The 27,691-nt window shown below is 44.9% G+C and overlaps 1 protein-coding gene and 1 long non-coding RNA gene across 2 annotated transcripts in view; both read left to right on the top strand.

Annotated features, from left to right (window-relative positions):
* Positions 1-1,040: 1,040 nt before the first annotated feature.
* LOC139788937 (uncharacterized) lies at positions 1,041-19,172 on the top strand. Its single transcript, XR_011722987.1, has 3 exons — positions 1,041-1,160; positions 15,997-17,524; positions 18,662-19,172. It is a non-coding gene; the product is annotated as an uncharacterized lncRNA (long non-coding RNA).
* Positions 19,173-19,530: 358 nt separating this feature from the next.
* Positions 19,531-27,691, top strand: part of LOC139788936 (dihydropyrimidinase-related protein 2) — a 48,609-nt gene continuing 40,448 nt past the window's right edge. Inside the window, exon 1 of the mRNA XM_071729327.1 lies at positions 19,531-19,896. Within this exon, the coding sequence (XP_071585428.1) occupies positions 19,546-19,896 (351 nt within the window). The 5' untranslated portion in view covers positions 19,531-19,545. The remainder of the gene's footprint in view (positions 19,897-27,691) is intronic.

A 27,691-nucleotide genomic window follows, 5' to 3' on the forward strand; every position in this document is an offset into this window, starting at 1 on the left:
CGTTCCTAGGCGATGTACTCTAGGGGGCCCTGCTCTGGCAGGGGGGGTTGGACTAGATGATCTTTCCAGGTCCCTTCCAACCCCTAGGATTCTAGGATTCTATGATTCCTGTAGATTAGAACCTCTTGTGCCCCAGGTAGTAATTTCAGGGCACCTTGGGCTGACTGAAGAAGCTGGTGCAGAACCAGGCCACGTGCATTGCCAGCACACATCCTTCCCTCTCCTTTCTGTATTAGCAGAGCAGCACAGACTCTCACCACCCTTTTAAAGTTGTCTCTAGGGCTTCAAAGCTCCCTGCAGCTGAGGCCCCAGTTTAGTGGCCTCCTCCTACCTCTTTCAGGGTCTCTGTCTGACAAACAAAGGGGGTGGGGAAATAAACAAAAGTATAAACCTTCTTCCTTCCCTGATTCTCATCTTTGTTTCCTTGCTGTGGAACAGGGAAAACAGCTCTCTCATTCCCATGTGCCAGGAAATTTGATGCACAGGTTGCTGGAGGCAGGCACACTAATAGTCTGGTCCTCTGTAGGATGTCTCAAGTTGGGAATCTTAATTGCTAAGTGCTTTTGAAATGCTCACTGTAAACACTTCAGGGTTTTTCCTCTCGGGATGGGCGTCTGGCCAGTGGGGTTTCTGTTCTGCACCCTCCCTTTAACATCAGGGGCTTTAGAAGAGCTGTTGATGACAATAATGTTGAGTGTTGGGCTGCTCCCAACTGTTATTTCTAGGATCAGCTGCCTGACTTTCCTGATTCAGAAATCATAAGGAAAACAAACACCAGAGCAGGAAGTTGCTGCCCTCCAGCGCTGCTGCCTGGCTGTCAGACCCAATATTTCCAAAGTGGCCCAGTAGATCCACCCATTCTGGTGTGTGGCTCTGTTTGCACTGGCTTGCTCCTTCTGCTATGTATTCCTTGATCAGACTTGTGTCTGGTGCTGCCCTCTTGTTGAATTTATTTGTGTTCTTGTGTTAATTCAGGGCTGAAGTTTTTTTTTCCTTTTTTTTAATTTTTTTGTTCAGCTCTACACAGAGCCCCACCAAATTATTAAGAGCTGCAGGTTTCAATGCTTTCCCATTGCATGTGACAGGGATGAGCTGACAGAAGGACTTGGCCAGCTGAGAGCCTCTCCTTTGCCTGTGTCTGAGAGAGCAGAGGGAAGCAGGTCAGTACAGAATGAGTCATAAAGTGGATGAATTGTTCTGGCAGGGCCTGACCCTGCTGTATTCAGGTGTATCCAGGCATAGCTGGATGAAATGGAATGGTCTGAAGTTCTGTGGTGATCTTTGCCTAAATTAGGGTGGGGTTTTTTGGTTTGGTTTTGCTTGTTTCTCCCCTTCTCTGGAAGTCTGGTATTTGTCCTTCCTGTTTCATTCCTTTATCCAAGGCTTACTCTCCTCCTGGCCCCTGAGTTTTGAGGTTAGATAGCCATGCAGGGAATGTCTTGTTCTCCCACAGAAAAAAAAGAAACCTGTATGCTGCTACATCCAGAAAGATATCAGAGCTATTCAGTGTGGAGTTCAGGGAAGGATAGAGCCCCCGGAGTGTTTTGGAAATACCTTGTGAGGAGTGTAAAAGCCTTAGATGGGTTTTTTTTTTGTATTTTTTTCTTGGCACCATGGTGAAAGAAATTCTTTTTTTCCCTCACAGACTCCTGTAGGAGCAGTAGTTCATCTTCTTAGTTCTAAGATAAAGGAAGACAGTAATTTTTTTCAGCTTGGAGGAAAGTGTAAACTACCATTTACAGTAGTTCCTCTTTCAGGATGATTTCCAAGTGGTTTTGTGATGTGAGAGAAGTTCTCCTTCACTGGAGAGAGAACTTAACAATGAAACATGCAAGAAATTCAGAGTTTTCAGTGAGCTAAAGTAGGAGAAACTTGGCATCTATCAAGGTCAGTAGGAGATTGTCTGAAGAAGCCAGGTAGCAACAGCAAAAACCATCTGGAGTTCTGTCAGCAATGGCAGTTTTATGTATTGAAGCAAATTATAGGTTTGGGTGATGAGTTTGGAGCAGGCTTGGTCTGACAGTAGGGACTGTCTAGCTCCTAGTGCTACAGGTTTGCAATTCCCAAGTAGAACACAAACAAGTGCAGTGAAAAGGTTAATTTCAAACTGGTGGTAGCATGGAGAGGTCAGCAGAGATCCAGCCTCCTGATTTCTCCAGCATGGTCATGGATGGGACTGCTGAGCAGTAGTGACTGCTGGAGGGCAGCATGACAAGGGGCAGCTGGCATCATGCTCAAGTGTTGGTCCCCACAACAGGAGCAAAGTGTGAGCAGCAACCATGTCATAGCCCAGTCTGCAACCATCCTGGAGAAGACAGATCCCTCATTGTGTCCAGAGGCCATCAAAAAGGGTGATTTGCCATGCTGAGGAGAGTGGGGAAAGGGCTCTGGCTAGTGTGATAAGTGCCTAAGAATGATCATAAGCTGAGCCCTTTGGGATGATTGATTAATTACTCTCATTTTATGAAGCAATGCATTAAGTAGGGTTCAGTGCACTAAAAACTCATTAACTGAGGCAATCGGGGACACACACAACAAGCACGTGGGATTTGATTTTCACAGGGGTTGCAAAACACCCTGACAGATCCACAAAAACCCTTTGAAGGCCCAAGTCAGCACCTCCTGGAGCACCTACTCCACCTAGGACTGGATGTCCTGCAGAAGGGCTTTGCTGCCAGGACCCTGTCTTTGGAAATTTGTGGAACTTGTGCTCTGACATTTTTATGGCCAAAACAAAAAGCTTCTTGTAAACTTTGCCTTAAAACTGTAGTGAAAGGAAAGCAGATGTGTATGTGAGGAGTCTTGAAGAGCTCAGAAGCTTTCCAGCAGCTGAGTGATTTAGCCTGAATCTGAATCTGATGGAGAAAATGAGTTGTTTGGGTCAGTGTGCAAATGGGCACAAGTCTACAGTCCTGGGCTGGCTTGGAATCAAGTGCTGCTGAACTGAATTTGGGTTGGAGGTTCTGACAGGGTCTGGGCAACAGGTGACACCCAAGTGAAATACCTGTAAGAAAACCACACCAATACACATCCTCCCAGCTCCTTACTGCACAACAGGGCCCTGCCTGATCATAGAATCCTAGAATGGGCTGGGTTGGAAGGGACCTCAGAGCTCATCAAGTCCAACCCTTGATCCACTACTGCTGCAGTTCCCAGCCCATGGCACTGAGTGCCACATCCAGGCTCTTTTGAAATATCTCCAGGGATGGAGAATCCACCCCTTCCCTGGGCAGCCCATTCCAATGCTTGATCCACCTGCAAGTCAAAATGGGAGCTGGACCTAAATTCCTCTTGGCACATCTTTGTGCTGTCAGGGACTGGGTTGGCAGTCTGTTGTCAACCTTGAGTATTTTGTGGAGATAAGGAACCACTTTTGTTATCATAAGAGAACTCAAAGAAAATGTGGTTTGTAGTGTGCAGGGTGGCTCAGTGGAGCATTTACCAGGCCTTGTGGAGCTGGAGAACCATTGCCTTAATGCAGTTCTGAAAGGTGATTGTGCTGTGATGGTGATGGATACAGCAGGGTAACAAGGGTAGAAAATAGTGGCTGTATTTATAGGCTTCTCATCAGAATATATGACCTATAGAATGAAAAATCTTCTCAGTAACAGTCTGAAGAATTGTGTGGGAACTGCTGACAGCTTGACCTGTGCTGGTGAGGTACAGAGAAGCAGGACAGATGGATACAGAAATTACAAGGGAGGCAAAATCAGCTGAGAAATTTGCCATTTCCTTTTCTCCATTCAGTTAGGAGTGACAAATGGTTTAATACATATGACTTCCTTACCTTAAACTACAGCATGGCAAACTGCCTGGAGATTGATTCAGTCAATAGATCTTGCAGATCACATTTCTTGTAGTGTGTTTTCTTTTTAAAGGTTCATACTGCATTTTGAATTTTTGGTTCTAGTCTGTTAGGTCCCTGAAATGTACTGTTTGCAGGAAACCTAAACTGAAAGGACTACAGTGCAATTAAAATTCCTTGTCCTTTTTCTTTTCTGTTTCTGGCACTCCTGTGTGTAGGGTGGATTATTTCTGCCTGGAGGATCTAATTAAGTTTCCAACACTGTAAGAGTCAGTAAAGAGTTAGAGGTGTCCTTTTCAATTCAGTATAGGTGCATGATATTTATTTCATGTTCTTATGTAATTTGCACTTGATGTGACCATTTGAAATGCCATAAACCTAGATTGGAATGATGGTTTAATGCAGTCATATTGATTTACAGTGCTGGGAATGTAGCCTATACTTGCAAAAACTGGGTTACCCTGAGTCTAACTTGCTCTCTCCCCAGAAGAATGCAGAGATCTCTCTCAGTATGTGTGAACATTTTAGTGGGCTCTGAATCAATTCTCCCAGCCACTGCTAAAAAATAAAACAGATGTTATTTTGAACTGTGTGATAGTAGGTACAGAAAATAGCTACTTTCTGTGAACAGAATATTTAACAGAAACAGTAAGCTTTTTTTTTTATTATTATTTTTTATTGGATTTGGCTCCAATTTCTTCTTGAGATTGATCCACTGACACATCAAAGTTTTTCTCAATGCATCTGTTTATCAAAAGCAGCCACTGATTAATCTCTGTCAATTTTGATCTGGGCTGTGTGGCTGAGTGTTCAGCACTTTTAATCCTGATTAAAATACACCAAATACACCCCCCCACACCCCTTGCCTGGGGGACCTGCAGGACCTACAAAGATTTGGGCTTTCTGTGCCAGGGACTGCTGAGGACTTGAGGCACATGCAGCAGCTACCAGTGATGTCCCAGTTTCAGTTCTGTCTCACTGCCACTGCTAATTGACAGCAGAGTAAGTGCCAGCTCCTCAGGATGGAGGCTGAGGGGATTCTGCTGTGCAACCTGCTTGCCTTTGTGGCTAAACTAACACTGTGGTGTGTTCTTCTGCTGTTTGTTATTCCTCACTGACCCTGTGATTTATACAAGACCTCGTGTTTGATGCACAGCTGAGAGCATTTCCCTCAGGTTTTTTTATTTACTTAATTTATTCATTTAACTCCAGCTTTCTGCTGCACTGCCTTAGAGTAAAAATCTCTCAGTAGTGTGAAAATGGGGACAAAACCAAGGTGAGGGTAGATCTCCACACTGCTTGCTAAGGCCTAGGCTTGATGATTGGTAACCAAGGCAACAAGGCCTCCTTTGAAATAAGTGCTTGCTGCAGCCCCCCATTTTGTGTGGGAGAGTGGTCAGTGGGAAAAATTAGAGAAGACAAGGTAAGATCTATTAGGCAAATAAAGCAGCCAGACAGGCAATCAAAAGTGCCTGCCATAGAGCTGCCTAAATTAAAGCTGTATCATCAGGGGATGAGTGTGTGCTGCTGGTTTGCTCATTGCCTTCTTATGGTTAAAGAGGCTGGTGCTGCAAACCAAGAAAGGAAAATATGCATTGCAAGGCAAAGTTTGTATGCAGAAGTGGCTGTAGCCTGTTCTTCTCTTACACTGTGGCAAAATTCTGGCTGTGACTCTTGTAGTAGAGGGTGCAAATGAAGCCCAAAGCCTTCACTGAATGGGAAGATTCCTACAGGTCTGCTTTTTCTTGCTGGGTTTGTCATGGGGATAAACAGAAGGGAGACTCTGCCACTTCTGTGCATCATCTGTTAAAAAACCTGGGGGTTATTATGGCTGCTTTAATTTACATTTTCCATGTAATGTTCTTCAGCTGGCAGTCTCTTTTCACTTCAATCTGCCCTGCATCTCTCCTGATCAATTTTTAAGTTGTGAATTGAGTCTTTTAGAAACTGATCTGTGGTGTGGGGAGATGATCTTGGATGAACCAGACCTCTCTGTGGTGTTGCTTGCAATTGCATGGACCTGGACTCTGTCCCAGTCAGTCTTTCTGGTCCAGGATTCCCCAGGACTTTTCCCTGCTTATGTCTGGACAATTGGAACTGCTAAGACATGAGCTTAGTTTTGCTTCAGCATGTATGGAAACTTTGCTCCCAAGAGCTGAACCTGCACCATTGCTTTCACTTCAGATGAGCTGCATCCAGGACTTGTGTACTCTTCAAGCCTCAGTTGTGTGGAGTCCCATGGTGGGGGTTGAGTCAGGCAGCAAGGGAATCTCTGCAGGGAATCTTCTGGCAAGGTTTGAATCTGATCCTGAAAATCTGCAGAATCCTTGCAATGCACTTGTCACACCTCTTTTTGTCACACTGCTGGCCAGTGTGATCCCATCCTTCCACCAGCAAAACTTGGAAGCAGGCAAATTCTTCAAAGCTAAATCCACAATAAACTCTCAAGAAATGACTTTAATGGAGGGGTTTGTAGTCACAGATGCTTTTACTGCCCAGTGCTTTTGGTCATATGGAGTGAGCTCTGCCTTTTTATTGTGCAGCCATGGGTTACTTCTTGGCTGCTTCATCACTTGGGGTGTCAGAGGGTGGATGGTTGGCTTTTGTGTTCAGCTGGGCCTCATTTCAATGCTGTTTAGGCTAAAATTCAGCAGTGTGCTCTAACCACTGCATGTAGAGAGGGGTATATTGGCAAACTGGAGCTGGTCTGTGCTTGGCAGCCCTAAAAGGTGAAGAGAAATAGACCCCTGTGTTTCTCTAAGAGCCCTCCTGCCCTCTGAAGAGCACCCACTCTGCATTCTGTTGCCATTGCTATAGTAACTTTCTGCCTCCTGATTTTGTTATGAATGGCAATGGGAAAAGCCTCAGTGCAGGCTCCAGCTGATACCCTGCTGTTTCAAACATCCTCAAGGCTTGCTTTCATTTTTAACCCATGAATGGATGGTGCTTTTTAGCTGGGGGTTCCTTTGTCAGCCTGTGGTTTCTTCCTTTTGTCTCTGTGCATGCAGCAACAAGCCATATGTCCATTGTACACAAAGAGGAGAAATTTGGAGCAAGCAGCTTTATCCAGGCAGAGGTCTTTATTTGAGGAGGAGGAGGGAATGTTGGGCATTTTTAAGAGGCTGCAATTTATAGTGGTGTTTTTGCAAGATGAACAAGAGCCAGTGGGGTTCAGCAGCTACCAGTGCTTGGCTCTGAAGGCAGACTTTGTCTTTTTTTATCATGATCCAGGCATCCCCTCTCCAGACACAATGCAGCTCTTTTCCTTCTGCCAGCACCATTTCCCTCTGGGACTTGCTGCTACCATGGAAAACAGCCTAAAGCTTGGGTGAATCTGTTCTTTAACCAGTTGTGAGCAGCAGGTCAGTTTTATCACTGCCATTTAGCAAATGTCTAGATGGGTCCCACCAAAGGGAAGTGGGTAGCTCAAGACAAAAAAGTGTCAGAAAAGAGGAAAGAGCTCAGGACTTTTGGGGTGGTGGCACGTGAACCCTTTCTGTTTAGAACATTACCAAAATTGTGTGACCTTCAAAATAACCTAGTGCTGGGGGCTATGCAGGTACAGGTAGCTACCAAAGAAAGGATGGTGGAGGAGACAGTCCTGGGCAAGAGAGACTGAATTATTGCCTCCAAAGAGGAGACAAGTTTCCAGAGACAGCTTTCTAACTTAATTACTGCTCCTAAGAGACTGGTAAGGGGCTGCAGCCTGGGCTTTGGGCTGTCTGCTCCACTCCTGGGGAGCACTGGCATCAGGAGGGATGATGGGGGGATGGTCCATTCAGGAGTTAATTGTCTGAGGGATCTGGGAGGCACACAGACACATTTCTCCCAGCATGCTGCAGTTTCTCCTCAGTTACAGCATCTTTCCTGCAGGACTGAAAAGTTTATCCCTCTTCTGCTGCCTGAGGTGCTGTGGAAAGATTATTTTTTTTTCAAGATTTGCCTTAACTTGAATTTTGCTGCTGCTTATTGAAGTCCTAGGATGTGTATATTTTTTAGGCTCACAGAATCTGTCCTGCCTTGGATTGAGAAAGAGATCTTTTGAAAAATGATGTGCTTTAAAATCCTGCTCCATTAATCCTTTGGGCTTGCTTGGATTTTCAGATGATGGGATGTTTGTGCTCAGTTGTGCACAAGTTGTGTGTTCTTGGAACATGACTGCATACCTTAACACTAAGATTTCTCAGACCTGATTTTTTGAGATGCTGATTAATTAGTTTAGAATGCAGTAGACCTCTCAAGTAATTTCATTTTGCTACTGTGATTTTTTTTGGTCTTTAATCCCCACATCTGAAATAATTTCCTGCTCACTAAAGAATTAACCTATCATCTTTGCTGATAATTAGAATTATTACCATTTACCAGGCACAAATGAATGCAGTGAAGGCAGCAAAGTGAGTCAGTTGCAGAGCTAAGCAGGGAGCCTGAGCTTTCATTTCCCCTCTGGTTTAGCAGATGACTGATGAGACTGCTTCTTTTGATAGGTTTTGGTATGCAGTGTAAAACAGAGAAGTAGGTGTGCTAAAAGTAGGCTGGTTTTCCTGTAAAGACTCATTCAGGAATGTGCATTTATTTCACTGCATACCTAACCACAGAAGCCTGGCAGATTAGAGCCCTCTGCCTAACACTTAGCTTTGCACACATTAGCAAAGCAAAGAGAAAATTGTAGAGCAGCCAGTGCATATTTCCCACTGTAATGCTAATTTGTTTGGGAAAGAAAATGGTGAGTAATTCGGGGGAGATTATTTGTTTGTTTTTCCTCTGTAAGAGGGGGGGAAACTGTTGGAGATCACAAACTATTTGGGCACTATTGGACAGGGGGAGAATTCTGCCATGGTCTGGGGCTCAGACTTCCAGGTGTGGAGTGTTGAATTCTGCAGGCACTCGAGTGGTAGCTTCAGTCTCAGTGGGAGAATTTCTCCTCCAGGATTTCTGAGGCCATAACATGACTGGGAATCTGAGCTGGCTGTTTTCAAGGAGATGGACAGACAAGGGAGGTGGAGCTGTGATCCATTTCCTTCTGCATCTGTTTTAATATTGCAGCTGCTGAAGAGGGACATGTGTCTTCCTTTGAGCACTGTTGTCAGAGTTTGAAGCTCATTGTTTGGAAGTGTTCTTACACTGGGGCAGTGCTGGGATCCCTGGGGCATTCCCTGATTTTCTGTCTCTTCCAAATGTCAGCTCAGCTAAACTGGCTTGGGCCTGGGCATTGTCCATGCTGGAGATTTGTAGGGGTTACAGTGTGAGGCCTTTGTGAATCTTCTTTATCCAAACATGTGAAGGGAATATCAAATCTGTCTGTTGAGCCATACTTAAAGAGGATTTGAACACTTCAACAAATTGTTTGAGGGACAATAACTTCCCTTTTTTTTCTTCTCTCTCGTTAAAGGGTTAAAATATTCATGCTGGTTCTTCATTTTGAAGTCAGAATGTTTTTTCTATGCAGCTCAACCTTAAAAAAAAGAAACCTCTTTAGCCCCCATCGGAGGTGTTTCCTATGAGATGCAAGGCAGATCAGTCTGAAATGTTACATTTTGATTCACTGAAGTTTGTTTTACAGATGGTTTCATGTTGACCTCATATCACTAAAAAAACCTCCCAGCATACAAGGGGGAGGAGAGGCTGTTTTGCACAAAATGTAACACAGAGCCTGACCTCTTGGTATTCCTCTTCTGGAAGAGTTACTCTGCATTTTTACTGAATTACAGCAGGCTCTTTGGGTGCTTTTAAACAAATATTCCCACATATACAGCCCCTCTTGAAGGATATGCAAGTTGTACTCCTTGAAACACCAGTACCATATTGACATGGCTGTTAAAGCAGCATCTAAAATGCTCCTCTCTCTCCACTCTTGCTGTTTAGAGAGAGCATTTTGCTGCTGGGGGAAATAATCCCCCTCTGTGTCACTCCTTGTCCTGTCCCTGTACAGGGATGCCCTGGCAGAGGAGGATGAGGGGTCTCCATGTGGAGGTGACCCATTAGTGTTCCTTTCCAAAGCAGCAGCTGGCAGGCCTCTGGTGAGCATGCTACAGATGGCAGCAAGAGGCAAAGGGGCTCTCCCATCCCCTTCACTCTCTCACCTTCCTCCTGAATTGAGGGGAGGGAATTCTGCTGCTTGCTGGGGTTTTTCTGTTGTGGCAGAGCAAGGAGCTGCAGCCTGGGCTTTGGGCTGCCATCCCTGCAGGGTGAGCCCTGGCATCAGCAGGGATGAGAAGTGCAGGCAGGAGTTAATTGTCTGAGTGATCTGGGGGGCACACAGCCTTATGAAATAAAACCTTGTAATGCAGTTTAATAAGATTAGATTTATTTAATAAGTGCAGCATGGAGACGTTGGTTCATGTTTGCTGTGATGCCCCCCAGACTTAATGGGTTCTACAGAGCAGCACAAAGAGGTCTGGTTTTTCCATTGCTCTAACATTTTTCAGTCCTCTTTTTTTTTCACTCCTGGTGTTATTCCTGGCTTTTGCCTGCTTCTGCCTCTGCACAGAGTGAACAGAGCAGTGGTGGTGGCTGGGAGGAGCCCCAGACACCACTGATTATAGACAAACAAGAGCCTGGACCAGTGTCTTGCCACTGCCCCATGTGACAGCCTCCTTCTGTGGTTTTAGGTGGGCCATTTGAATTTCTATGCCTCATTTCCCATGTGTACAGTGAGGCTAATAATGCTGCCTTTGTCTGTCCTCTCTGTTTAAAATGTAATGAGATGAGATTTTCAAAAATGACAAATGATTTTCAGTGCCTTGGATGAGCACTTAGCTGAAGGCATCTTCAGAAGGGGCTGAACTCTCTCCTGCTGGGCACTGTGTCCTGGTGAGGTTTTCAAGCTGTGTCAGCAAAATGAAGAAACTGAACAGAACAGAGACAACCCAGTGTAGGTTTCTGCTTGAAGCTTTTTCTTCCTAGCTTAATATTTAAATTCAGCACCACCAATGTGCCTTAGCAGCTAGCACTGGTTCCCTCAGACATTTGGAGAGAAGAAAACCCTTTGCAAAAACGAGGGAGAAAAGTGAAGTTTCTCTTCACTTCTGAAGTTTTCTTTTGCTTTCCAGATTGTGGGGTTTGATGACTTGGTTGGAGTTCTGATTTGAAATTTCCAGCAGGAAATTTTGCTTAACTATTTGTCCTTCTTATCCTTCTCTCTGCCATTGAACCAAATCCCAGCTCAGCATGTCCTTGGAATCAGTGGTCATGAAGGAAATCTTTGAGACCCCTTTTGTGTATGTCCATCATATTACCCAGCACCTGACATGCTACAGGAGTAATATGAATATTGGGAAGCTTTAGAAGTAGGAAATGGTATCAATGTGGCTCAGTGGCCCAGCTAAGCCATAATAATGATTCTTTATTCTGGGTTACTCTCTGGCTGGCATTTTTATTGCAGAGAAGCACATGACAGTCTATTTACCTTTATCAATGGACTCAAGATACTTTCTCTCTCCTTGGCTTCACCAGTTAAGTCACTGGGTGTGTAAACATGACTAAGAGCATATTCAGAGCAGTTTTCTGAGTGCCTACCCGTGCAGACTGGTGCAGTGTGTCTAAAATAGGCTTCAAAGCCACCCCCAAACACAGCCTGTGAGGTGAAGCTGCTTAATGCAGCTTAAGGGTAAGATGCTTCTGTGCTATGAGCTGGCAGAGCTTCCATCTGATCTAGATGATAAACACAACCATCAGCATAAGTAACATATTCTGAACTCACCTGGACATTTTTATCCAACACCTCTTCTTTGCCTGAGTGTACATTCCCTCTCTTTTCTTTTAACTTGTGTAGCTTAGTGAGATTCTTGAGTCTGTGATATGGGATAAGGGGAGAATTTTTGCTCTCGTGGGGTGTGCATGTGTGCACATAAATGTCATGAATATTCTAAGCACAGGTCTGACCCAAGTGGTGTTGTATTGCTGTCTGTGACTGCAGAAAACTCTTCTCCTTGTCCAAGGAAGTCTTTTCTGAGCCCAACATCCTATGAGTGCAACATAGCAGGTGATATCCTGAGCTATTCAGTAAAGTATTTCTGTTCCAGTAAGTGGAGGGACTGTTCCACTTAGTGGGAAGTGCTGCAGGAATTTCTGTAGAGTAGCAGGGAGATGAGAGAGTAATTCTAGAGCAAATGAGAAGGAAGGTGGAGCTGGCTGCATCTCCAGTGCAATTGCAGCATGTCAAGACATGAAGTATTTGTTATCCTGAGTCTGGGATGTCAACTTTACTGCTTTTATTTTTAGTGCTGTTGTGTCCTGTCTTGTTTCATTTCAGACAGAGTGTAACACTCAGAGTAACACTCAGAGAGCTCTAACACTCAGATGAGTGAATCATCCATAGATCATGATATGCTTTATGACCCTTACTATTACTGTTGTCATCATTATTTATTAACATAGTGCTCAGAAGGTGTGGGAAGTCATGTGAATCCCAGCTCTGGCACTCTTGCATCTCTGTCTGGGGAGACAGAGCACTCATGAGATCCCAGTGACAGAAACAGCAATATTCACCCATTCTTCTCCTTTGCTTTTTGACCAGAGCTCCCTGACTTGGAAGTTCTCACTTTTACAACATTGCAATAGTAAAGATTGTTGTTGTCCATTTTGGGTCCTTTTGGAAAAATGCTGGCAAAATTTTCAATAGTTTCCAGTCCACAAATCAATAGCTATTTCCTGTTGAGTCCCTGTTCCATGCAGATGTTGTAGGAGCTGTTGTATTCTTAGAGAGGTGTTCAGAGGAAATGTTAATATTTAATGATGCCTTTTTGTGGTTAGAGTTCTCTTAATGACACTGTCTGGAAGAAGCAAACCTCAGTCCTAGGCTGTAATCAATCCCCACAACCTATTGCTGGGGTTCAGAATGTCACAGGACATTTACAGACCTCAATGAAATCAACACTTTTTGCTGGAACTTCTGTCTTAAATATTGACAAATTCAGAGAGGTTCCTATTGCTTCCATCCTGGGAATAGCTGGGAAGTGCCTGATTTCAGAGCAGCATTTATCTTATGGAGACTGAATTAGGAAGGAGAGATTCTGAAGACAGGCAGGCTGTCCACTTCTTCTCAAAGTCAGTGGGAGTTGTGTGCCTGATTTCCATTTGTGCTTTTGGAAAATCCCCTTCTAATTGACTAAATATTTGTACTACTGGTGGTGTGCACAGTGGCACAATGTGGCTTTCAAACCATCTGTTTTCAGGGACTTAAACCCACTGGCAACAATTCCTGATTGGCAGAAATTCACCAGGGCTGGTTTACATTAGTTGAGGTTGCTGAGGACAAAACCATAAAGGAAAATAGAGGCATAGGATAAGAAGAAATAAAAAGGAGCATGGAAATAAATGAGCTTTGTTTCAGCATTTGAATGGACTTTACTCATTTATCAACAGACTTTCTTCTGGTCTGTAATGTTTCTGAAATAATGTGTCTTGTCTTTGAGTGCTCAATGCCAAGAAAAGCTGTCAGCCACTCCAGCAATTATCATATCCCAAAGGAAGCTGCTTAATGATTTCTCTGTAGACAACTTGGTCTTTCAGTTTTTGTCCTGTGCCAGAACAATTCCAACCCAATGAAGCATTCCAAAATTTGCTTTGATTTTTAATAGTCAAGGAATACTCTGGAAATGCAATTACTCCCTGCCACCTCTTGATACTGAGCCTGCAGCTGAGAAAATGAAAATTATGTGGTCAGGTACTGGGATCAGCAATAGGTAAGGCAAAAATCAGAGAAAAGAAGGATGGCTTTCCCAGCTTGTGGTCAGGCAGGGAAATTCACAGCCTATCCTAACCCCTTCCTCTGAAATTTGGTTATGGATTTCTGTTCAGGCTTAGTTCAGCTTCTCTTTGAAATGGGTCTTTGGATCTCTGCTTTTAGCCCCATGCTCTCAGGCACCAGGAAGATTTTCCTTGAGATTCAGGAGAAGCAAATGGACTCCACTTCACCATGGAGTCTCTTCTCAGAGGACCCAGCTGGAAACACAGCATCAGCTTCATTTAATTCTGAGCCCAGAACCCTTTTGAAATTGTGACCCAATAAAACTTCATTGAAGATTGATTTAAAAATGTCCAGTATTTCACTTGAATGTTCTCCTGCATGAGAATATCAGTGCTGCTTCAGCTCCACTTAGCCCATGTTTTGGCACAGGAATCTTCTTCATTTGTGTGCAGAGCTGCAGCCTTCTCTGGGAAGGTTTTGCCCTGTGCTCCTTAAGGCTGTTGTGCAGCTGTTGGAGGCATTGTCCCTGCAGCCAGGAACAGGTAAATTCCTGTGCAAGATGCCTGCATTGTTATGCTTAGGATTATCTGCCAGATGCCTGGATAAATACCTGGTTGCCATGAAAACTCCTGTGTGGATCTTAGGGGCCCTCTCCTGCAGGGCTCCAGGGTAGAGCTCTGTAAGCCATGCTATAAGGTGGCACATATTTGCCTCCTACTTCCCTTATTTTCACTTGAGAATGCAGGGTTTGTGGGGTCCTGCTTGTGCAAATATCCAGATTTCAATGGGATGCTGCCTCGCATGATGGATCTTGGACCCATTGGAAGCATTAATAATTAATTGGAAAGGGAAGAGCCCCAGATTTGAAAATTAGTCAGTGTAATTTGTTTTAATAATGGCAATTTAATGGCAGAATATGCTGCTGGAATTCCTGGCTGGCTTCTTCATCTTCAAGTAATGAGGAAAATTCTGGATTTGTAGCAATTTTCCCACCTCAGGGTGGTGGGGAGATAGAGCCATTGTATTGCATTGTTCCCAATCCTACTGGAGTTTGGTTGTTGAGCTTCACCCTGCCTGTGTAACTATGGCAATGAAACCTGGTCAAGCATCATTCATCATTTTCTGATGGAGAGGAGAGCAGAAATCATTAGAGCCCTGGGTGCTGCATGGGTTAGTGAGGGATCCTCTGCTCCTGAGTTTTTCTAGGAAGTCCACAGATCCCAGAGCACTGTAGCATGGAGGGAGTGTTGATATGTAAGGAAAGAGACCTGATTTTTCCACTTGTTTGATAAGGAGCCAGCTGACTTTGTATCTTTGCACTCACATTTTCCCCTCTGTATCAACGTAAAATTTCTTTGTGAAATTTTCTTCATGCCATCCTTTTTCCTGGCTTTGCCAGGGCAAATCCCCAGGCAGGGACTGCCTTTTGTCATGGAGTACTGCAGTGCTGAAGGTAGTCAGGGTTCTGTCACTTACAACTTTTGTGCACTACCATAAAAGAAGCTCAAATCAAGCCAGTCCTGCCCCTGCTTTCTCTGCAGTGTCAGGCAGGCAGTGCAAGCTTTCTATTCATCACTTTCCTCATTTGGAGTGTTTGAGATGTAACTACCAGGAGTCACTCTCCTAGAACTGTCCAGAGTGTTCAGATGTTAAGAAAACCTCATGTTGTGATTCCACTGTTTCTCTTTTTTGTTCCTTTCATGATGTCTGTGGATAATATTAACTGATAAAATTAACTGATTTTTCATGTATTGCTGAACACTTCATCTGCAAAGAAGTGTCCAAGTCAGTTCCTCTACTCTGCATACCTCTATCACTGTGATTTGCAAAACCTAATTAATATTCATTACAGGATTGAAATATGAAATTTGTTGCACTGAAGGCCACCTGTGAAACTCCAGCTGGTCTGGTTTGTTCTGTGTGTGTCACACCAGTGTCTCTCCACCTCTGTTGTCCACAGGGCTAAGTAAGAGCTGTTCTTTGAAGAAATCTTCTTATTGATGCTGGGTTTATGAAATTCAGATGAGGGTCAGTGTAATTTTCAAAGTAATTTATGTGCTCCTCTGTGAAAATAGATAATCTGTTGGATTATTAAACACAGATTATCAGATCCCAGTGGTTTTTTAGCAAAATTTGGTTATTTCTGTGCTTAGAGCCCATGGGGATTCTGGAATCTTAAACAATACCTGTGTGGCAGACATCACAGATGCTCAATGGGACTCATGTAGGCAATAAGTTTCTATAGTTGGTCCCAAAGACTGATTTTGGGGATCTAAATTCCCAGTGCTCCTGCTGGTTGAGCTTTACTCATGCTGTAGGAAAAAGAAAATCTTAGGGATAAATCTGTGGAGTCATGCAGGCATATAGAAATGTTTCAGTTCAACTATGAGAAAAAGAATGAGTGGAATTCACTACTACTGGGTGTTCTCACAGTCTGATAGCTGAGTTTCACAGGTGGGAATAACTTTTGAAACCAACCTGTTTGGGTTTTTTTTTTTTTCAGTGTCTATGAAAGGACCATGAAGACAAAGAGTACTCCCTGTGAAATATCCAAAAAGGAGAACGTTGTCAAAAGAGGATGCTTTTTAAAGTAGTTCAGAGATTCATTTGGATTATCTGAATTTCCTCATGGAATCATCTTTGGTTTGATATGTGAGGCCAATCAGAGACTCAAGAGCTCAGCCTCTGGTAAGGTGTCTTTGGTAGACTTTTTGTGGGAAATACAAACCCTGAATAACTGAAGTGAGTGTGTCCTCAAGTGCCTGTGGAATGGGGAAAGAGTTGGAGAGGGCTGCTCACTATGTAATCATTGCCCATGTTCTGAGGGTTTCTTGGAATGGAGAGGAAGCCTCAGCTTTTGGGAGTGACCTCTCTGAGATCTGGAATGTTGGGAAGTTGCAGTCTGGTCTGCAGGATTTCATTCTTGTCTCCACCCCTGCCTGGCTCCAGGTCAGTCACTTTCCACCCTGTGTCTGTGGCCATCTGAGCATCCTCCAAGGATGTGCCAAGTGATGAATGAGCTTGATTAAGTTCAGCAGAGTGCAGAACGTGGCAGCACAGTTGCTTCAAAGCCTTCAGCTGGCTGGAGCCTCTGTCAGCACTCTGCAGACTGCCTGATCAGCAGTGCTATGACTATTAATATTTATAAACCTTAAATAATATAGGACTTCAGTGTACCTGAGAGACCATATGTTGGCCTCCAATCCCCCACAAAGCACCTGAGATCAGCGTGGCTACAACCCCAGCTAATCCACTCTTACAGTCCCAGAAGGGGAAGGAGGTGGAGCTTTCCCCTGGAGAGCCTCTGCCTTTGGGTTTCTCCCTCCTTCATTAGTTACCAGAGCACATCATCTTCATCCTTCAGGGCCAAGCTGCAGGCATTTTTTTTTTTTTTTTTTTTTCTTTTAGCCTGGAGCCTTTTATCACCGTGCTCTGTGTTTCTTACAGAGCTCCACTTGGTTGTGACCTTGCCTTTGGATTTTTTCCACCTTTTAGTGGAAATGCATTGATTTGGGTGTGGTTCACAAGGCACAAGGGTGTTGAGAGGTTTTTTTATTATTTGCTGCCTGGTGTTTTTTCTTCATTTTGTAGAGGTGTTTGGTAGCCATTTGGACACAGATGCCTCTAAATTAACATTTAATGTATGCATGTGCAAAGATGCATATTAATGAATAATGCATAGTAAGAAACAGCTTGGTGACTGGGCTTGGTTCAGAGAGAGATTGCATATGGATTAGCCTTAAAAGACCCAATTTAGGGCTTTTAATAATGTGTATCAGGTGGAGACAGCCGAGCTGAACCTATTGTGTGCTGCAGCATTACCTTTGTGACAAAAATGCCATTCCTCCCTCAGCTCCTAGAGCCACTCTGCTGAAAGAAACCTTTTGGAAATGCCTAAAACAACCCTCCTGCACCTCACCAGCCACCCCAGCAGTTTATTTAGCTCCAAACCCGGCTTCAGACAGGATCCCCGAGACATGCAGCTGCAGCAGCCACGAGGAGCAGGAGGATGGCAGAGCCCAGCACCTCCTGTGAGTTCACTCAGACCCCCCAGGTCTGGCACTGAGCCCACACCCCGGTTCGGCTCTGAGCCCCTCACAGGGTTCGTTCTTACTCCACCCCAGGTCTGGCTCTGAGCCCCACACCGGGTCCGTTCTCACTCCACCCCGGGTCTGGCTCTGAGCCCTACTCATGGTTCGTTCTTACTCCACCCCGGTCCAGCACTGAGCTTCACACCGGGTCCATTCTTACTCCCCCCGGTCCGGCTCTGAGCCCTACACTGGGTCCGTTCTCACTCCACCCCAGTCCAGCCCTGAGCCCCACACCGGGTCCGTTCTCACTCTCCCTGGTCCAGCTCTGAGCCCCACACCGGGTCCGTTCCCACTCCCCCTGGTCCAGCTCTGAGCCCTACACTGGGTCCATTCTCACTCCACCCCGGTCCAGCTCTGAGCCCCACACCGGGTCCATTCTCACCCCCCCGGTTCGGCTCTGAGCCCTACACCGGGTCCGTTCTCACTCCCCCCCGGTTCGGCTCTGAGCCCTACACCGGGTCCGTTCTCACTCCCCCCCGGTTCGGCTCTGAGCCCTACACCGGGTCCATTCTCACACCCCCGGTCCAGCTCTGATCCCTACACCGGGTCCATTCTCACTCCCCCCCGGTTCGGCTCTGAGCCCTACACCGGGTCCGTTCTCACTCCACCCCAGTCCAGCTCTGAGCCCTACACCGGGTCCATTCTCACACCCCCGGTCCGGCTCTCGGGGCCGCTGGGCGGGTGGTGCTGAAGGGACAGCGCCCGGCCCGGCCCGGCCCCTCCGCACCCCCGGGGGGGACCCTCTGCACCCCGGACCCCCGGTTTTCCTCTGCCAGCCCTGGTTCCGTCTCCCATGGCGGGGAGGCTGGCAGGATGGGCAGCGGTGGGGAGGCGAGGGGCTGCTGTTGTGTCTCCTCCTCTAGAAATCCGCATTCAGCCCCAGCCGCCTTTGGCTGCCTCCCCCGATCCCCCGCTGGGAGGGGCTGGGGGCTTCTGGCACTGCAGAGGCTTTAATTGACTAGCGAGGTCACTAATTTTGGCTCCCGGAGGTAAGTCCTGGGTAGCGGCTCATTTTCCTCTCCCCCTCGGTTCTCACACCCCTCTCCCATCTGTTTCTCTTTCTCATTCTCTCTCCAGTGCCATCAATCAACCCTTTTTCCCCCCGAAGAGGCTCTGCCCGAGCCGCGGCACCAGCGATGCCCCAGACCCCAGGAAGATGACTCAGCGTTCAGCCTCCCCCTAACCCAACCTCAGCTCCCCGCCCTCCGGCTCCGCTGCTCGGAGAAAAGTGAGGAACAATAGGATTCCTGGAGCACTCCCTGGCTCCACCACTGCGGAGCTCGGGGAGGAAGGGGAGAGGGTGGTGAGGGGCAGGCAGGAAGAGATCCTTTCTGCCCTGCCTCGGGAACACGCCTCCAAAGCAGCCGGAGGGGAGGTGAGGGGCTGCTCAGTCCCCAGCAGCCTCTCCAACTTGTAGCAAGAGCAGCACGCTGGGGAAGGGGAGGGGGAAAGGGTGTGTGTGATGGGGGCTGTTGCTCCAACCTGATCGAGTCCATTTGCCAATTCACCACTCGCATCACTTCCGGATCAATCCTCAGTTTCTGCTGCAGAGTGAGGATTTTTTTTTTCTTATTCTTTTTTTTTTTTTTTTTTTCCTCTCTCTCCTTTTCCCTCCCTTCTAATCTGGATGCTGGGAACTTGAAACCTCCTCCCTTGATTGCACCAGGATCTGCCCCAACCTTCCCTCAACTTTGCACTGCATCAAAGAAAACAGAGCCAGCCACAGGCTATATTGTACCGATGGGGGCAGGGGATCTGCCAGGCACAGCCCTTTGCCATTGATGTTGCTGTAGCTCCAGACCAATCTCTTTTTTTTTTTTTTTTTCCCCTTTTTTTTTTTTTTCTCTTTCTCTCTCTCTCCTCTTTCTCGTGATTGTGTGTGTGTGTGTGTGTGTGAAGGAAGGATCCTCCTGGTTACTGCTGTTATTATTTTCCCTTAGCAAGGAGACACCACACAAGCCATGGCTGAGAGGAAGCAGTCTGGCCGGCAAGGGGAGGAAGAAGAGGTTCCAGCCTTCTTCAAAAACCTGGGCTCAGGCAGTCCCAAGCCCAGGCAGAAATTCTGTGGCATGTTCTGCCCAGTGGAAGGCTCCCTGGAGAACAAGACCATTGACTTCGACTCCCTCTCAGTGGGCCGAGGATCTAACAAAGTGGTGGCAAAGCAGAAGGATGTTGCCCACCTGGGTCCGGATGCTCAGTCCCTCTATTCCAGGCAGAGTGGAAAGGGAGGGGAACCATCTGTTGATTTTGGGAGAAAGGTGGAGATCAGGAGTGCCACTGGGAAGGAGGCGCTGCAGAACCTGAATGACAAGGTAGGTGCATATATATATATATATATATATATCTATATTTGGGTCTTTGAGGGAGATGCAACTTGAGCACTCAGCAGGCAGCAGAGGGGATGTATCCTTCCTGCTCTGCAGTTTCTTGCTTTCGTTTCCCTCCCATGCATGTGGCAGGCAGTGTCCTCCTCTGAGCAGCAGCATCTCTGCTACAGCCTCCTTGCCAGCCCTCTAATGTTATCCCTGTGCTCTCTGCAGGTGTGTGTGTGTACACAGGGAGCAGGGCAGAAGAAGAACTGAGCCCCCCACACCCCCAAAAACCTTCCCTCTCCCCACCCTGCCTTGGTTTTGCCTGATGGATTTGGGTTTTAGGCAATTCCCCCAGTGCACTGGTAGTAAAATGCCCCACCCAGTGAGTGAATGCTGCTCACAGGAACAGAACTGCAATTGTTAGCAAAGAGCATCAATGAGCCTCCACCTACAGGGATGAAATCCCTGCAGGCTTCTTCCAGGGGAAACTCCTACCCCCTCCTCCCAGGGGAGGACAGACCAGAGTGACCCATGGGAACTGTATTTCAGTACCAATTTTCATCCAGGCTTTTAGCTAGGGTGGGAATTTTTGCCTCAGGAAGATTTGGGACTTTAACAGGGATGTGTCGTTCTGCTAGAAACCCACTGAACTCCTCCCAGTCTTTTAAGACTCCTGGAGCTATTTCCTCACTCTCTGTATATGTCATGGGGTAATAAAGCCTGTCCTTTTCTTGGGGCAAGACCCATTCAACCCACTAGTCTGGCTGACCATGCACATTTGTTTTCCTTGATAAATAGATTTAAGCAAGCTTCATTCAGATCTGAGCCATGAAATACTCTCTGCTTTCCTCTGACAATGCTGGCTCTGGTGCAGAGGCTGGAAGAGTGGAAATGAATGAAGCAGCAACCAGCAAACTGGTAAACTTCTAAAATACTGGGCAAGAGTTTCTGTGAGTAGCCCCCCAGCAGGTTTATGGAGCAGTCCATCCTGAAAACTGTTTATAGGATTTGCCTCCTGATATTTATTGGTGCTATGGATTGCATATACAAGGCAGAAGTCACCCTGGAATCTATGATATGGGCTGGTTCATCACTTTCTCCTTTCAGAAATGTGAAATATTACTGGGGGCTCATCCTCCCCCAGTCAATCCCTACTCTCCTTCTTCCTACTACTCAGGGCCAGCCACACACCTGAACAACTGCTGGTTTTGGGGGGATGGCAAAGGCAGCCCCTGAGTTTCAGGAGTTTCCTATGCACCAGCCCTTCATGAGGAGTGGGATCTGCTCCATGCTGCCTCACATCTTATTTGTCAAACCCAAACCAAATTTACTGCTACAGGTGCCTCTGGTTTGGTTCAACCATGTTGAAGTGCCTACTAATTGAGTAGCTTCCCATGATTAATTAGTCCTGTGGAACTCACCAAGGTGCATCTCAAGAGTAAAGGGCATACACCTTTGAAGCTTGGGGAGTCAAAGGTTTTGCAATTAGAATATCTTAAGGGCTAATTTTGGACAACTTGATGAAGTAATGTCCTGTAGGACAGAAGTATAATCAGGTGATATATTAATTCTGAAAATAGGAATCATTTTTAGTAGCAGTATGATAAAACCCCCTAAGTATAGTACTATAAAAAGAAATCAGAAGTCCACACAGATTCTTAATCACTGTTTCTAAAAAAGTGTGGGGTTTTTTTGTTCTGTTCCTAAAGATTGTCATATATTTTAACAGAGGATGAAATAGTGAGATAATGCAAAACATTGGAGTTGTTTCTCATTAGCTTTCCATAACACTGATGCCAATGGATTGTGTTGAGAGCATTTGGGTAAGTGCAGTGGTTTATTATAAATGTCATGCTATGGATTGCAGGATTTGTTGCAGGAGTGTTCAGGAGTGTTTTAGTTTTGCTGCTCTTCCAGCTGACTTCAGCTCTAGCTTGAATCAGTGGTTGGATCCTCAGTGGGTGCAACTGACTTTGCCTCAGTGTAGTTAATAGAAATGTGTTTATGCTGGTAATCAAAGCTCAATGTATTAAAAAAGGCAAAGAAAAATAATGTTGTGGGAAGTGCCATTAAAGGAAACAGGGCATTGAAATAATTTCAGATGGGAATTGGAAGGCTTGTGAAGTTTTGCAACTGCATTTGGCCCATTTTGTCTAAAACATTTATTTAGTAACACATCTGAAATAGGTTCTCCCTGGACAGACTTCTTACTGTTGTCATGTGATAGGAATCTAAATTATAGTGGAAAGGAACAGCAGGCTAATTTAAAGAATCTTAAATTTGTATCTTGCATAAATTATTTCCCAATAGGCTAGAAATCTTACTGCTTCTTTTTCTTTAGCTTGAGGCTGACAATAGTTGCACTTTTTGCCAATACATATAATAATCAGCATACAGGGGGAACTATTTTAGGAAGTGACTGGATCCAAAGTGGCTTTAAACCACAGTTATCCTTTCTGTCACTGTGTAGAAAAATCTTGTATTAATCTCCACTGAAATATTTAGCAAAACAAGGTGAGCAAACTATTTTTTTTTTTTTATTATTTTCTGAGGTCTTAGATGTCCAGGGGATAAAAAAAGGAATGTAATTACTCCACATTAAATTGTAATATATTGTTCTGCAGGCAAAGATAAGGGTAATCAAATCTCTTTGTGTCTGTCCTGTCTAGGGTATTCCATAGGCATCTATCATGGCCTGGCTGCATTGCCTCTGGGCCCTGCTGCCTCATCATTCAGGGTTAAGATCCTCTCTGGAGGCACCAGGAAGCCTCTCTCCATCTTGGTTTAAGCAGCTCTTTACAGTTGGGTCCCTGGAGGCAGCATGACCTATTCAACAGGTCTGCAACTCAGCAGATCTGAGGCAAGCCCTGCTATTTCCTGGCTGCCAGGCCTTGGAGAATTAATGCTGTTATTTCCCAGCTTAAGCTTTGTCATCTTCCCTGTCCAGGCTGTTAATTCCTGGTGCTGCAGCTGCTTTTTCAGTGGCTTGAGGACTGCTTGGTGCTCAGAGGTCCTGAGCTCAGCTGGGCCATCCCTGCAGTCCAACAGGAGCCAAATAAACCCTTGGTGTTGTTTTCATGAATTGCTCTGCTCCTGCAAGCCCATTTCCTACCCTGGGGTTTGGTGATCAGACAGCATCAGGGCAGGGACCTGCAGCAGTCAGTGCCATGGCTTGTTTTAATGGGTAAATAATAATAAGTAACATAATATATAAATTATAAAATAATAAATAAGTAAATTATAAAATAATAAATAAGTAAATTATAAAATAATAAATAAGTAACAATAATGACTATCCAGAGATTAGGGACATATTTTTATTTTAGAATTTACAGGAGAGGAATCACTAGAAAACCAGGTTCCTGATGCTTTTGACACGAGTGGACTTCTTTGATAAAACCTCAGAGCTCTCAGGATTCTGGTTGTTCATTCCTGGAGAGAAATAATGAACAGCAGGACATTGAGGGCTTAAATAATCATAGACTCTGGAACATTAATGGAACTGTTGTGTGAAACAAAGAAGCTGTTCCAGACAGCTGGAAATTGGGGGTTTAATGAGTTTAATGTGTTAAAATGCCTGTAATTTTTTCTTGCCTTATTTTGACAATCATTGCTTGCAAAACATGCATGACCTGCCTGTTCTTTCAGTGGATCATGATAGTTGTTTGACTACTGGAGGAAAAAAAAAAACCAAAACCAAACCAAAAAAGCATAGAGAAGCTAAAAATGATAAGCACAAAGACCAAAGTCCTCTTAACTTCTTAGGTCCCTCTCAAAGCCATCAATCTGCATAGCTGGAACATGATACACATCCAAGTGGTCTGTCAGGGTTATGTCAGGAATTCACCAGTGGCACTCTGTCTCATGCAGGAACAAGCAAGTGGCTTTGATAAAGGGACAACTTATTTTTTTTTTTTTTTTTTGGCCTAAAGACTGGAGAGAAAACTTAAACACCTGGGGTCAGACCTCCCCTCTCACTCTGGAGCTGAGCCAGCTCAGAGGTCTGGTCTGGGAGGTGCTGAGCAGTTGTTTGGGTCTATCTGTGACTTTTTTACCTGTAGGACCATGTGTAACTCATCGTGTCACTTGTCTGTCTTGTGGTACATTAAATCTGAGTCTATTTTCTGTCACAAAGTTGGGGAATGATGTAGGCAGCCCAGTTCACAAGAAGCAGATGTGAGTGTTGTGTGTGAACTCTCTTACCCTGGAAAGGGATGGCATCTGGGGCAGAGTTCTGGGAAATCTACCCCAAATTCAACTTCTTTGCTCTTCTGTGTGAACCTTGAAGTCACTTTGGGCACCTCCCAGAGCTCTGGAGTGAGTCTCACAGTGGGAGAATAAGGCTCTGACTTTTATTTTCTCATTGTCTGCAGTGATGATTGCCCTGGATGTCAGAGGCAGGCAAAGCTGCAATTGCTGAGACCCAGACCCTTTGTCCTGTAGGTTTTTGGGGAAGAAGTGATTATAATGTGAAGAAACAGTCCAGATCACTAGGAAAAATAGCAATTTCTTTGCATGGTTCCCATTGGCCTGGAGCTGATAAATTCTTTCCACTGGATGAAAAGAAGGAGCAATGAGAAAGGTGCCCAAATATCCCATGCCTGTTTTTCTGGAAGTGCTGTAGTGAAGGTCACAGCATGAGTGTAGGCTGTGAGCTACTTAGAGAGGAAACCACATTTCTGAGGGCTGTCTCTTTCCCAGTAACATGATGTGATGGTAAATTAGCTGTGGAGCAGCATCTGGGGCTTGTTTAAGGACAATTAAAATTGTAGTGCACCTGAAATGCTCAGGACATTTCCCCTGAGAAACAAACTGTGACAGTAATAGTCTTTTTATAAAGTTATTTCTGAACCTTCTCAAGGTTTCCTGGGACTTCAAAGAAAACAAAATCAATGGAAAGGTTAATTTTAATTTGCAGATCAGATGTACATTTTTATCGACCTGTTTGTGTGGGTAGGAAGTGAATCTTCCCCCTCACAAGCTCAATCTGTATTTAAAAAAAAAATAAGGTATTTCTCTGACAACTGCTATGATTTTACCTCCTCACAGTAGCTTGTTTGACCTCTATGGTTATTTCTACATCATGACATTTAATTTTCTCCTGTAAGATAATAAAACAAGCCAAAAGATGCCCATTGGCAAGTCTATTTCCCCTCTGTAATTTAGTTTATAGTGATTAATAATGTACAGTTTTTCATCAGCTTTTGGGAAGGACAGAGATACCTCCTTCTGCCATGGATTTAATCCTTCCAACACTTCCTAAGATGCAGGGGGTTGCTCAGTCCATGGGAAACTCCTTTCAAGTCATTGAAACTTGGAGCTCATGCAGTAAATTCACATGGGCAGAAAATTAGGGCCTGATCAGTGGGGTTTGTTAGCATCTAACAAGCCTAAAGAAAAATCAAAATCATATTGATGCTGTAGTGCTGGCATTTCAGACACCTCCAGGAATGGTTTAAATCCATCTCTGGATTTTTTCATTGTATTTTAAAATGTTTATTTCCATTTGCAGGGTTTCGTAGCAATATGAAATATAATTTCATAGCAAAATGTCCTTGTGGGTAAACTACTTGTGGGTAGTCACCTCCATTTAACTTACAGGGGGAATTTTTACATAAGCTGGAGGTTTACCAGGGAAATCAATCAGCTTTTAAAAAAAAAAAATCAGAAAATACAGGTGTACATCTTGGTATTTTCTGACAGTCACCCACTTGTCAGCCCTTTAGCTTCAACAGCTCTGCTCCTTCCCTCAGGATCACCTCCCCTCATGTGTATTTATACAATAGATAATATCTGTTCCCTGCCTTTGTTTAGCAAGGCTAAATAAGCCACTTGGCAACTACATTAATAATTTTTATACTGTTTATTTTGACAACATTTCTGCTCATTGCTAAAAGGAAAGAAAATGGGGCCATGTTGGTATAATGGAGCTGGAAGATAGATCTTGGGAGCTCAGTTCTGATCCTCTGGGTACATGCAAACTCTGATGGAAGTTTTTAAAAATTTGGTGCTGTGTGGATGCTGAATATTGAACAACCCTGTTTTTCAGCCCTTTAATCTCTTAATTTATTTTATTCTGTACTACTTAGGTACTTGCAACGTGGTGATGGGAAGGAAAAGCTAAGTGTGAGCTGAAGATTCATTATTACTTTCTGACCCTAGGCACTACTGGAGTCAAGTTATGGAATGGTTCTGAATTAGGCTCATGTGCAGTAAGGATTATCTTTTTGAAAGGTATTTTAAATATCTCTCTTTGAGTAGATAAGGATAGCTTAAAAATACAATATCTGCTGATGACATCATGCTCTTAGAAGGTGCAAACTACAGCCAGGCCTGCTGTTCCACAACTTTTACCATAAGGTGGAGAAATTACCTTCCCCAGGTCAGGGAGGAAAGTCAGTGCTGGAGGTGAAGGTGTTTCCTACACCCCTGCCCATTTTTGTGGTTGTTCCTCTGTATTTATATTGGTGCTGCCAGGATCTAGAAGGGAAAGCTGGACTTTGCATATCTCAGATCAGCTGCCCAAGGGCTTGTTGTTATCTTTCAAACCCTTAGGCACTGTTTGCTCCCTCTTTGATAGCTGAAGACACTCTTCTACCTGGCAAGCAAAGGCAAGAAACCATTCAGAGAGAAAACTGGGGAGGAAAGCTGGCATTAAAGAGAAAAAAAGTAACAGTTGCTCTATCTAAATTTAGCAATGCTTTCTTCCATGTTCTGAGCAAAAATATGCTGAGGTTTCAGAAATTCTTCCAGCTCAGATCAGAGAGGGGCAGGATAACTCATTTAGTATTGTCTATTCTAATCATTAAATGAAAAGAAAGCCCTACAGGCCAACAAATTAATCATTTTGCTACTGTCACCAGCCACTTTTCCATTTGCTACTAATTGGATAGCTACTGATTGGCATTTAGCTACTTAAATGTTGTCTGATACCTTCCCTATGGCCAGGAAAAAGCTCTCTTCCTCCCTTCCTTATAGCCTCCTGTGAACTAAGGTACATAAAAGGTCCTGATTGTCATCTGTTTGAACAGATGTTGCCTTTAGAATGAGTTCCTGGAGTAACCTACTGGAGGCTGTAATGTCTTGGGGATGGTGTTTCACACAACCAGGTGGGTACACAAGGATGATTACACTTTGTGATAGGAGGAGCTTGAAGTTTGCTTTGCAGGACACGTGGGGAAGGTAGGTTGGGGTCAGTCATTAATTGTCACAACCTTCAAGCAAAAGTGGGTTTGTTTTACCAGTCCTCCCAAAGGTGTAAAAGGAATTGGTGTAAACAGTTGGGTTGTGAGTGGTTACCCCACACTCTGGCCACGGGTCCCATCTCTCCCCATTGCATTGGGGCAAGTGCAGTGTAAATAATGAGGAAATTTATGGCATTTCTGTGCATTTCTTTCCTTCGAGTACCAGCTTATGGAGTGCAGGGACTGGGAAATTTCCAGGTGTGACTGAAACGCTGAACGTGGAGTTTGCAGCACTGGGACAGTAAGAAATGGCCAGAGTGAGTGGAGAGGACCAGCATGCCTGTGTGCATAGCTCTGATCCCATTGCCCTGGCTCTGAAGCTTCAGGTTAGTGACCCCAGGAGGCGGAGTGGGAAAGGGGAACATCAGCCCGGGCTTTTTCTGGACGAGGAGGTGTGGGAGAAGGCGCAGCAGCCACGCTGGGAAACCAAAGGATGGGGAGTGGCTTCAAGCATTTTCTTCCCATTTTGCTAACGCTTTCCAGCAGCTTTCCCCTCCGATAGCGCCACGGAGGGTGGGGTGGCACAAAGAAGCTGGAGGGCAGCATCTTTT

Source organism: Heliangelus exortis, chromosome 30 (genome assembly GCF_036169615.1).
Source record: "Heliangelus exortis chromosome 30, bHelExo1.hap1, whole genome shotgun sequence".
In the NCBI taxonomy this organism is placed as follows: Eukaryota; Metazoa; Chordata; class Aves; order Apodiformes; family Trochilidae; genus Heliangelus; species Heliangelus exortis.